At 31.0% G+C, this 13390-nt stretch overlaps 1 protein-coding gene across 2 annotated transcripts in view; it reads left to right on the top strand.

Annotated features, from left to right (window-relative positions):
- The window catches only part of Regnase-1 (zinc finger CCCH-type containing protein regnase 1), a 162845-nt gene that overhangs the window by 66799 nt on the left and 82656 nt on the right, over nt 1–13390 (top strand). Inside the window, exon 1 of one of the 2 annotated variants that reach the window (XM_075362446.1) lies at nt 9729–9925. The exons of the other annotated variant lie outside the window; for it this stretch is intronic. Within the exon in view, the coding sequence (XP_075218561.1) occupies nt 9815–9925 (111 nt within the window). The 5' untranslated portion in view covers nt 9729–9814. Of the gene's footprint in view, nt 1–9728; nt 9926–13390 lie in introns of those variants that run through there. 2 annotated transcript variants of the gene reach the window in all.

Here is a 13390-nt window from a genome sequence, read left to right as displayed (position 1 = left end):
TCCTCTTAATCAGGCTTTGTTGTAAAAGGATTAAACCGATTCTTTTTATTGATCTACCGGTTTAATAAACAAAAGTTAATATTTTTTTCTGACAGGCACGATCAGTATTTTCGGGATTTAAATATTTGTTTGTTTTTTAATAATGAATTCGAACGGTTAATTTCTTAAACGATGATACAATCATAAAATATTATTTCATATTTATTTTCATATAAGGTATTTCTTCGTGTGTTTTGAATAATTTTCAGAAAATTATTGCAAAAAACATATAATTTATTCATAGTAAATCATTTCACGTCATCTGGCTGCAATTTTGGAAAACGGCTATTTTCATCCCAGTATTATCATGTTGCATTGTTTATTGCGAGTTATCTGATAAAAATAGTTGTAAATAAGAAATTAACTTTTTTTTTTAAAGAAAGAAATATGTTTTGTTTTGTTTATTATATTACTTTAAAGGTCGGTTGAAGAATTATGAAAGTTATAGATTTAGATTTTTAACATTTGGCGCAGTACAGTAGCAAATGAATGATATTAATTAATAATAATTTGATGAAAACTTAGTATTCAGATATATTCGATATTATAGAAATGTGTAGGAAACGAATGATATAAGTCGCTTATAAAGAGAGGAAAAGTATCAAACTAAGTGCTAAATCTGACAACCGATGGGGGCCGTCAGATAATTTCGACTCAGTTTTAGAGCACAATATAGAATAGTCCAATATTTGTATTTCTTTAAACTTCTTTTGCATTTCTTTTAAATTGATGCAATTGCCCCATCAGTCGTTTTCTCAATTCATCGTTAATTATGTTATGTCGGATGTTATATGTCACCCCGTTCAATTCTGTTTGCGTAGCATAATTGTACAAATTTTTGTTTATTTTCACGAAAATTAAAAAAAATATATTCAATACGTTTTATAAAACCGATCACTTTTTTTTCATTTTTTTGTAACGTTTGTTGTAATTATTCTGTTTCATTTATAATCATTGTTTTTTTTGTTTTTTTTTTAATGTCTAACGCTTCAAAAATTGCATGTTATTGTTTTACAATTATTAAAATGCGGTTATCGATTATTATTAACAATAGTAATTAATTTAATTGAAAGTGAAAACAAAAGATTCAGTAAAATAAACTTCTCGTGAATAAGTTAATGTAAAAGAAAAAAAGAAAATTTACAAATTAAAAAATCTTCTTTTACCATACATTTCAAATGAATTTGTACCTAAGTTGTCGTCGCGTGATACCTTATCGCTGTATCAATTATATTTTTAAAATAACATTCAAAAATTGTAAGAGGACGTACAGTTGTTTTTTTAAGATTATTATATAAATAGATATATAACCTAATATTCTGAAAACCGATGTTAACAGAATGATAGCCTGCAATATTATCAGGATGCCGTTAGCGTTAACATGTAACCGGTTCAACGAGGCCTCGAACCATCAATCTTCCGCACGGAGTAAGGTATTAGCGCTGATTCAGGAGTATTAATTGACGTTAAGTTCAACCTTCTTTTTTTTACATTTTCTTCTATTTACTGCCTTAGATGACGTTTTATTTATAAAAATTATTTTAAATATTTCTCTCGGCCTGAGTTGAAAAGAATATTCTCAAAATTAAATGGACGGGTTAGTTTTTACAGTATCTAACAAAGACAAAGCGCACATTAACACGATTCGTTTACGTTCTGTTATGTTACAGTATGAAATCAACAATGTTTGATTTCACCAAAAGAAAGACTTTAATAAAATTATGATGTAAATTGTATTTGAAGCGTTTACTCTCACAATTTTTAATCCCTATCAGCACTGTAGAAATATAATCGTATGTATAACATTCATTGAAGTGTAATTATATTTTAAATATTTTTTTTAATATATTGTAGTTAATTTTTTCAGCAAATTTCTGTAGTAAGCTGGAAAAATCAGCGATAAAAATGCTTAATTTACTACTTAAAGAACTGTTAAAGAAAAATATATTCACAAATTATCTTAAATGCACGTAGTTCGTTTTGGAAAATTTTTATAGCGTTAAAAGACGTGTACGTGTAAATAGTAAAGGTAATAGAAATAAGTGGTTAATAATCTAATAACTTTTTTTTTGCGAAATTACTCAGAAATTAATACTATGGAACTTTATGTAATTTGATCGACTTGGGTGGCGAAAGAAGTATGTTGTGTGTGCTGCAACGTTTGCAGCAGTATGTTCATTCTGTTTTGGTCTGTGTAAAAAACCTTTCGATGTATGTTACCGGTAGTGTCAATTATGTGATCATTGCTAACTGATATTTCCGCTCGCATCATTTTTAACCGTTTAACGTATGATAGATGTGGGAAGAGGTATGAAATATGTTAAAATAACGTAAATTAAAACAAACTTTGTTTATACATTTGTAAGCTGGCTAGGCTTACTAATAGTTACGCTGTGCGGAATGGTCACTGAGCGCGATATACGTTAGTGTCCTCTTCTGCATTCAAAAGTTACCTTTGTGAACCGGAACATGCCTTATTAAAAGCTACAATAGTAAAATATCAAATAAATTTATGCGGGATAATATAATTTTCTATTGGCTGTTTTAAGACTTTAAGAACAAATTTTGTTGATTCATTACAGGTTTATATTAACATATTATAACGTACATGTGCGAAATATTGATGTACTAACGGGATTATAGTAAATGATCTTTTATTTTTGCTTTTTTTTTTTTAAATGCCTATGTTGAGACATTTTTATTACGTTTTACTTTTCACATTTGATTTTTTGTTTTGTTTAATTGCTATTAGTTACTAAATTTATTAGGAAAACTATTTTTCGGGTTTTCTAAATTTATAACTAGTGAAATGATTTTCCATGTTTGTTTTATATTTTTTGATTATAAATTTTTATTTTTTTTTGTCTTCAGTCATTTGACTGGTTTGATGCAGTTCTCCAAGATTCCCTATCTAGTGCTAGTCGTTTCATTTCAATATACCCTCTACATCCTACATCCCTAACAATCATATTTTATCATATTTAATCATTTTTTATTATCCTAAATCATATTTTTATTTAATTTTTGTAATTATTAATTTAATGGAATTGGAAAAAAAACATTATTGTAGTCTTTTAATTAATAAAATTTGTTCTGTAAGCAAAAAAATAATATAAAAATCTACAGTGTTTATATTGCAAAAGTTTAATTATATTTATTATTGGTTAATGAAATTTTTTTAACTAAATATTTCCAGTAAATAATTTCGTTTTTCTAAACGAAATTTATAAAAGTCATTTAGTTTGTTACTTTTCTTTGTTTAAATTTTTCATTTTTGGAATACTTTGTTATTTTCTTAATAAACAAGCAAATTTCTAATCTTTCAAATATATATTTATATTTAATTCGTAGTTAGCTTTTTTATGGTTTTAAGTTTTTTCAGGTATTCCGCTAATCTTTGAGAAAAGTAACTTAAATAATTGTTTTTTACTACTCGAAGAATATCGACTGTACAATTAAAATATGAATATTAATCGTTTTCAACTACAAAATAACGTTTTCAAAAAATGATTGTGTTTGTAATCTTTTATTTAATATAGTTTTATGGCGATATTACCCAATAAATATTTGAATCTAAAACTAACACAAACAATAAAATTTAGAACGGATATATTTAGATAATTTAGATATACTTAAATGATATTTTAGATACATTTCCTAATGTGGACGTTGCCAATCTATTCGACTAGTTAATAACCCCTCCCTCAGCCCCGCAATTAGATGAGGATGATGTGTATGTGTATGATGTGTAAATGGAGTGTAGTCTTCTACATTCTGGCCAACTATCCTGAGATGTGTGGTTAATTAACCTCAACCACTAAAGTCACCGGTATCAACTGTTTGGTATTCAAATCCGTATAAAAGCAACCTACCTTTATTCGGATTTGAACCTCAGAACCTTCGACTTCAAAAACAGATGTTAAACGAGTGATTTGCGACTACAGTTTACCACAAGACTAGCCCGATAGGCTTGGGTATTATTTAAATAATTATTTTTGTTGACTTTGAAATTATAGACACGGTTTAGTTCAAAACATTGTGCGATATTCATAATTTATTTTGAAAGAAAAGTAGCTGCACAGTGTAATATGCAGGTCATAGGCGAAGCATTTTTAATTTATTCATCAAAATTCAATAAATTTCTCTTAGGCTATGTTCACATATTAATCTCAATCATTTATAACATGCGACATCTTTCATTGCATTCAAATCGGTACCAGTTTTTGAAATTTATTTCTTATATTTCCCGTAATTCGATTTAAATTATTTTAAATTACGTTTCTCAATTAATTTAATAACTTTAGTTATTATGTTCATGATTTCTGGCTCTGCTGTGCATACTTGAGCCGTAGACCACACTCATTTTGTACTGAATTAACGGATAGAACGAAATTGAATAATTGAATATATTTAAAATAAACGAAGAATCAGAACATAAACAAATGTTTCCCTTCGTAAATGATTTTGGAAGATTTAGCTCGTGTCAATCTTGTTGTATTAGTAAAATCATAAGTGCTGTTTTCAGGAACACCGAACATCAATGTCTGATGCGTATTGAGATGATTCTTTCATCGCATTTTTCTTTATTTTTTTAAATGTTTTTATGTATGACCTGTTCAAGAGGATAACGGTAGAAAATAATTTTTATTTCAAACTTATTAAGAATAAGTATTTATTCTTAAAGACCACTTTTATTCAATGTTAGGATGCTATTTTCGCAAACGAATGGTAGACTTTGATGGAGTAAAATTTTATGAGTCGAAGTACGTAATGCATAGTCGGTGGAAATAGAATTTATAAGTAGTATAAGAGAGGGGAGACTACGAGTTCAGTTGCTAGTAGCGACTTGGCAAAAGAAACTCCCTCTCCACTGCACTTCAATTTTTCCCGTTTAAGAAAGATATCAGCCGCCATTTATAATGTAAATTGAAAAAAAAAAACTCGTTATAGGTACGTTATTCTGCCTAATAGCAAGAAATCTTAGGTATAATTTTATAAAAATCCGAAAACGCGTTTGGTTAAAGTGGAAATCCTGGACCGTTTAAAATAAAACCGAAAATTCCTTGTGGATTGTTTTTGACTGGTTGCATGTTATATTCCCCATTCTTTTCTGTTGTTAGCTAATATTTTTACTTCAGCATAAATACTACAACATACGTCCTCAACGTTGTCTGTTCAGTAGTATATTCCAGACTTTCTCTCCTTAACACTTTCTACCTTGTATCGCCAAATTAAATAAGGTTAGTTATCTTAATGCATGAAGATCCATCATTTATCCCTTCTCATTTCTCTTAAGACCTCTCTAACCAACATGAAAAACAGTTCTCAACCTCTCCTTGTATTATATAGAGTGTATCACGAAGTTCTCCCAGGACTTTATAACCTATTCTACTCGTGAAAGTAATGGAATAAGTTCATATGAACATTTGTCCTTTGATTCGTGTACAAGTTACGGCTAGTGAAAGATTTTACCTGGATTTCAGCTACCCGGTGAAATGAGGTTGTATTGAAATTTTTAGGACATTAAGTAAGGGACAGAATTAATGGTTTCTTGTAGTTTTTGACCTGAAAAATATAATAAAATAGGTCCCATATCCGTATCTGTAGTAGTTTTTATAAATCTGGGGTGAAAACCAACTATTTGAGCTAAAAGAAACCCTGTTTTTTATGTTTGACGTACAATATCTTTGGTAAATGAGTAATAAACAAAACTTGTACAGAATTTAATTCTGAACAAATGGTGTACGGTAATTTGAATAAAACAAAGAAAAGTTAGAAAAATTTCAAATTTTATTTAGAAACGAAACACTAGATCAAAGTGCATTCATTATACATACCACTTTATAATAAATGTTCAAAAATGAATCCGCCATTTTCACCATACTTCATGGCACGCTTTTGTATTGCTTTCGTTGCTCTTTTTAATTCTTAAGGGATGACCTTAAGTTGCTCAGCCGCATCGATAATGTGGATAGTTAATTTCTTGCGAAAATATATTTTTGTTTTGTATACAATATTTTTCATCCATCCCCATACGCAAAAATCTAAAGGTGTTAGATCAGGCGACCTTGGTGGCCAGGAGTGTGGACCTCTACGACCGATCCATTTCTGAGGGAAATGATTTAAGTGAGTGGAAACGGCACAATAGAAGTGGGGAGGCGCACCATCATGCTGAAAGTATACTTTGCGTCTCAGCACTAGAGAAACATAGTCAAGCAGCTGGAGCAATTTTTCTGGAAGAAAGTGCAAGTATTATGAACGGTGACGTTAAATCGGTGTTGAACATTGTCTTCAGTCTTCCACCGTTTTATCAGAATTTACTTCGGCCCATTATGCTCATTGGGTAAGTTGACGTCATCGCGAGTGAAATTTGCCTCGTCGGTGAACAAAACATACTAGTACAGTTGTCGATTGTTTTTCACCAGTTGCAAAATTCCAAGCGAAGCGAACCATTTCCAAGGTGTAGATGTTGAACGGGCTATTTATGATTAGGAGAAAACTAGTTTTGTTTAAGTGTCCTCCAAATCATCGAATGCGAAACTCTCATGCACGTAGAAAGACGTACATAGACGCCTCGACTGCTCATCAATTACAGCGTTGTGTTGGACAGATCGTTCGTAGCTGCTGGTGGATCTAATACGTAGTGAATCTGTTTCCCGAAGATTGCGAAAAGTCAGCTAATTGTTTTGGGATCTAGAATCCTGCGATTCGGAAAACGTATTTCATATTCTACCGCAGTAGCTTTAACATTACCATTACACACACCCAAAATGAATACTATATCAGCGTATTCTTGTTGTAAATAAGTACGGCATTACTTCAATAGCAAACCGATCACCTCAAACTAAAATTCACAGAAAACCTTCGCTAGCACAGCACAGTTCACACAGTACCCGATGTACTTTACAGATTGCTTAAAAAAGTTATCTAAATTTTTATTAATTTATTTTTATTTTACAATTGTTGTGTATTTAATTTCCAGTTAAAAAAAAAAAAAAAGTTAAAAAAAAATTACAGCAATTTTTAACACTAAATTTTGTTTTTACAAATTTTTCACAGTTCACACAGTACCCGATGTACTTTACAGATTGCTTAAAAAAGTTATCTAAATTTTTATTAATTTATTTTTATTTTACAATTGTTGTGTATTTAATTTCCAGTTAAAAAAAAAAAAAAAGTTGAAAAAAAAATTACAGCAATTTTTAACACTAAATTTTATTTTTACAAATTTTTCACATCACCAAAAAAGAATTTAGTTTAGTTAAATAAGTACTTTTCTGACAACTGTTTCAAGGTACTGTTTCTAAATAAAATTAGAATTTTTCTAACTTTTCTTTTTTTTCAAATCTTGCATAATTTTGTTTAGAATTAAATTTCTATAAGTTTTGCTTAAACGTTTTTTGTGTTTATTATCCATTTAACAAAGTTATTGTACGTCAAACAGAAAAAAAGTTTTTTTTTACCCCGAATTATTGTTATTTTAAACCCGGAATTATAAAAGTTATTTTTTAACTTAGATTTCTAAAACTTACTGCAGATACGGATCTGAGACCTATTTTATTTTGTGTTAGGTCAAAAACCATAAGAAATCACTAATTCTGCCCCTTAATTAACGAGCAAAAACTTTCGGTACGGCCTCATTTCACTGGGGTAGTTTAAATCCGAGCGAAATCTTTTACTAGCCGTGACTCGCAAACGAAACTCTTTTAAGACAAATGTTTATAAGAACTTTTTTCTTTATTTCATGAGCAGAATAGATTATGAAAGTCTCGGGAGAACTTCGTGTTGCATACACTCTGTGTGAATATGTATATATAATGATGCTCTGGCATCTCTGCAGTGTTCTGTTGACATCATGTTACTGTGCCGTTACTCAGTAACCTGGTATACGTAAATAAATAAATATCTGTATATATAAAAATGTAAATGTTCGTTTGTTCAAAATCTTAAATCTCCAAAAGTTCTTCGCCGATTGCCTTGAAATTTTTATACGTTACATTCGAATACGCGCTTTTGTGTACCTACTATTTATATACAAGATGTCACACCTGTGACAGGTAAAAACATGTTTTTTTTTAAAAAACATTGCTATCTGTTAGACGTAAAAGCAACACACGCTATAGTAAATATTTTACGACTCCATTTCAGTGTTTCCGATTTGTGTGCCCTCTATAGACTAAAATTCTACTGGACCGATTTATGCACGGCGAAAAAGGGGGAAAGGGAAAATCGGAAAAGGTAAGTAAGGAAAAATAGGAAAAGAGAAGAAGGGGAAAATGGAATAAAAGAAAACTGGGGAAAACGTGAAAAAGGAAAATGGTAAAATTAAAATGGTGAAAAGGGGAAAAGAGAAATGTTAAATTTTGTGAAGTTCCGTGTAATGTTGATTTTGTTAATGTTTTATGGAACTTTCAATTATGTTCATTTAATCTGTATATATATATATATATATATATAATCAAATCTAGCAATAGCGAAGCATTGGCGGATCTGCTAGTTATATATATATATATATATTTATGCTCAAATTAATTGTTTGATTAAACTTAACTAAACGGACCTCTTCGGTGGTACTTTTTCTACTCCATTGTGAAAGTTTGTATTTTGGCTCCGTTGTTTCCCTCATAACTAACATTAAAATAAAAAATAAAAATGTTTAATGAAAAGCTACGTTTTTCATTGTTGATTGGAATATATTTTCCATTTTTTAGTGGACGTCAGTGGTTAGTATTGGATCTTACATTGTAAGATATATAGCCTTATGTCATTCTTATATTAAAAGCATTTTTCTTGACAAAATTAAAAAAAAAATTGGAAAACTTACGGTTTATAAATTTTAAGTAGTAAGAATAAAGTGTTAGTTCTTTTGCATTACAGATAGACTTAACTTAGACTCAGTAATTTTTTAATTTTTTTTTATCCTAAATCTGGTTTTTCGCCTTTCTTGCGATTGATTTTTTGATATGGGAAGCGTTAATTTTTTGTATGTCTAACCAAATTTTAAATGAAAAAATTATAATTTGTGAAGTAATATAAAAAAAACAAACTAATTTAAAAAAATGTTGCTGTAAAATAGAAAATTGTAACTTTTGGAAGATTGATATTCTTAACGCTCCTCGTGTCGTACTGACACATTTAATAGTTTTTTTAAGTAACATTCAAGGCATCTTTTAATCGATAATTTCTGTCTTGTCGATTTGGTTATGTAGAAATCGTACTTAACTTCTTGTGAACGGTGAGGATCATCTTTGACCCTACTAAGTAAATAAATTACAGTAATAATAGTTAAAGTTTGTTAGAGAACGCTATTTATTTGTAATGGATATCGTCAACAAATTCTTTCGCCTTAACGTCTTAATTTATTTATTCGTGGATGTAATTTCATAGTATATTGAGACGCGTGCTCTACACGTGCGCAAATGATGTATGCTTACCTATGATATTGTATACCACGGTAGCCATTATAACAATAGGATGACACACAGATATATGTGTTTGTATGTAGTATATGTGTGAGTTCTGTTATCGTTCTTGTTATTATGATGGTGTGGTGGGGGTTTATAACGATGGCCTTGGGAGACGGAAGCGTTGTGAACATCCAGGTCACTGTCCTAGTGAGTGAGGAGGTTGCGATGTGAGGTTCCCGGATATCAGTGTGGCCCTCTCGGTCAGCCGAGCCACCGCAGTCAGTCAGCCAGTCTCGCTCCGCTCCGCTCCGCGTGCAGTTCTCTGTACTCGTCGGCGCGGTGTCAGTGTGTTTGTTGTGTTGTGTGGCATGACCTGTGCGTGTTCTTCACCACCGGTTCGACCTGTACACCTCATGGCTGTACAATCTACTGCTACCGTACCGTCTTCAGCACAAACTGAATTAATAACTACGTCCCAGGTTTGTCATTTTATTCTCTTTCTTTTTAGATGTTTTGTTTGACACATCCGGGATGGTTTTTTCAGATTTAATGAAAAATACTGTTTGGAATTTGACGGAGAAGTTGAAACTCTTGCTCGACCTTATTGTGTTTTACACTAATCCGTTGATGGGTTCAGTTATTTATAGATCCGTGTTAGTTTGTCCGATGATTTCAGATACATGTAATCCTTTTTTTGCTATTTTCTATATACTTGTTTGTAGCCGATAGTAGTTTAACACGTATGTTTTATCTGTTTATTTGAAAAGCTTACGTGGGTTTTAATAAAAATTATCAAACTTGTTTTAAATTGCTGGTGGGCTTTATTATTTAATTATTAATACGTAAGTAATGTTTTACGTAAATATATTCTATTTTTTATAACAATTATGGATAAATAAAGTAGTAGTAAGATCTTCTGTTTTAATTTGTGAAAATATTAAAGAAGGAAAGTGAGTAAAACAATTTAAAATTAGTTTTTTCGGCAACAATTGAAAAGTATACAATTTTTTTATTTTAGAAAATTTATTTTGATAAAAATGTTAAATTATCTAGTAAAAGCCATACAACTTAAATGCTAAAACAGCAGAAAAAATTTACGCGTTTCGTGGGTTTTGTACTTATCAGAAATTAAGATTTAATGTCGGTTTGTTTTGTTTGGGTGTTAATAGTTTTATGCAGATGTTTTAAAAATTAATATAACTTTATGCAGACGTACAAAAATGTGGTACATTTAACAATATCACGATGGCGACTTCCGTGGCAATTATAGCGTCTCTCCGTTTCATCCGGAAGGTTTTGGGTTCAAATTTCTGTTAGGCGTGGCATTTTTATTCGATATAAAATTAATTTATTACATAAAGGCTGATTGGGTGTAAAATGGTTTGAGGATAAATAAATATTAATCTTTTTGACCTGATGATGCTATTCAAAAGCCCTGAAAATTGTGAATTTTTTATGACGTTTTAATGTGTAATTTTATTTTTTTTGTAGAATATACGAGTATATAGTTTTGAATTTTAAGAGTTTACTTACTCGTTTTAGTCATTGCTACTAACAATTGGTCCACAGTGATACAGCGCTGTGTGACCGAAAAATTTCCCGCTTACTCATTTATTTTCGTATCGCATTCAGCACAAATTTTGTCCCAAAAAAGTTCTCGTTACTTGCTAGTACGTTGTTTTTTTATTAAAATAGTAATTTATGTAATATTTTGATTTTCTCCTTTTTAAATCAGTTTATTAAAAACTTTATTGAACTAAAATGATGCAAAATCATTTCCTTTTTATTAAAATTATGTTATTTTCTGGGAGTTAAAATTTTAATAGACTTGCATGTTGCTAAAATCCACGAGGGGCAATTTTGTTTTAGTTATATAGCACCCGTACAGAGAACAGAGTGATTGAACAGAAATTTTAGTTAAGCTTACTCATATGTGTTCTGTACGATGGGTAATATCATATATTTGAAGGTATTGTGTGTGGTAACAAGTTGGCTCCGTATTGAATTAACTAACTGATTAATAAGCTTTAACTAAATGGACACTCTATTAAAAAGAAATAAACCTATTCCTAACGTGTATGTTACAATCTGTTCAACTTTTTCTTTTTCCTGTTTAGCCCCCGGTAACTACCGTTTAGATAATTCTTCAGAGGATGAGTGTATGAATGTAAATGAAGTGTTCTCAATTCGACCATTCCTGAGATGTGTGGTTAATTGAAACCCAACCACCAAAGAACACCGGTATCCACGATCTAGTATTCAAATCCGTATATAAGTAACCGCCTTTACTAGGACTTGAACGCTGTAACTCTCGACTTCCAAATCAGCTGATTTGGGAAGACGCGTTAACCACTAGACCAACCCGGTGGTTTTACAATCTGTTCAACTTTTTTTTTTATTTTTAACCTCCGGGGCCGCAGTTAAGCATTACTGTACAGAGGATGAGATGAATGATTTGTAGCGTGTGTGAAAAATGCCATGCCTGACCGGGATTCGAACCCGGAACCTTCGGGTGAAAGGCCGAGACGCTACCACTCGCGCCACGGAGGCCGGCACAATCTGTTCAACTAGTGAACAATAAGTTAACTCCCCCTCCCCAAGCCAAATGAGATTGGATGATATGTATGGCGTGTAAATGAAGTGTGTTGTACAGACTCAGACCAATCGTTCCTGAGACGTGTAGTTAAATAAATCCCAAACTCCAAAGTATACCGAACTATCCACTGTCTAGCACTCAAATCCGTATAAAAGCAGCCAATTTTTACTAGGATTTGAACCTGAGAACCTTCGAGTTAAAATATCAGCTGCTTAAACGAGTGATTTGCGACCATAGAAAAACGAGTACTTTTGTTAATTCATATATCTAGTAGTGTACATGTATTTATTTATGTATAAAATATCTGCCTTAAAACATCTGGGTATTAGTAAAAGTTAAGATGTGATGTGATTTGTTAATTGAAGTATCTATTAATTACTTGTGACGAAAATCCCATCGTTATATTATAACCAAATCTGTTTTGATTAGTTCTTTTACCTCTGGCTAAGCCCTACGTTTAATTTGAAGGTTTTTCAATAGGACTACTATTACCTTTTTATTAATAATAAAATATGTTCATCGGCAATAATTAACAATAAGATAGTACAGCGTATAAATAGATTTTACAAGACAAATATTCTGTTTTTCACAATGATTTCGTAAGTTTATAGTGTATAAGACAATCCAACCATACATATAGACATATTAAGACAGTAAAAATGTCTATTTGTAGTAAAAATGACTCCAAACTATTTATAAGACCATTTCTCTCTTTAGCACGTAAAATAAATTTATAAAAGTTCCGTTTGTAAATGTAATGCTTTGTTTCCTTAATTTTGTTACTTTTCACTACGTCTCTTTCTTTTGAATTGTGGCTATGACGCACATAAAACACTTCGACATCGTTGGCGTTACTTTCTCTAAAAGTAATGATATCTATTACTTATATTCATTAATATGAATATAATTATACTCATCATAACATAGTCCTGTGGTGGTGAAGAACAGTACAGAATGAAGATATAATTGGTAGCGGTGAATAACAGCTGCATTTCAGTGCGTTTGGCCTGCTAATTGCTACTTCTATTTGGCTCAGTGTAGAAAGTAACGGACAGCTTATCCCTTACATTAGATAGTTAGCCTGGCACGTCGTACTTGTTATTCTTAGGAGTCGCTATTCCGTTTTAAGAGTATCTTTGTCCCATGTTACGAGCCTACAATTATTTGAATATGATTTTTAATATACATAAAGCGTCTCCGGCCTTTCAACCAGAGATCCCGGCTTCGAATCCCGGTCAGGCATGGCATTTTCACACGCTACTTGTCATTGATCTTATCTTCTGAAGCAATACCTAACGATGGTTCCGGAGGTTAAAATAAATACTTTATATATATATATATATAATTT

This window comes from Lycorma delicatula, chromosome 1 (assembly GCF_047948215.1).
Source record: "Lycorma delicatula isolate Av1 chromosome 1, ASM4794821v1, whole genome shotgun sequence".
NCBI classification, from domain to species: Eukaryota; Metazoa; Arthropoda; class Insecta; order Hemiptera; family Fulgoridae; genus Lycorma; species Lycorma delicatula.
This window is presented reverse-complemented; position numbering and strand designations above follow the sequence as displayed.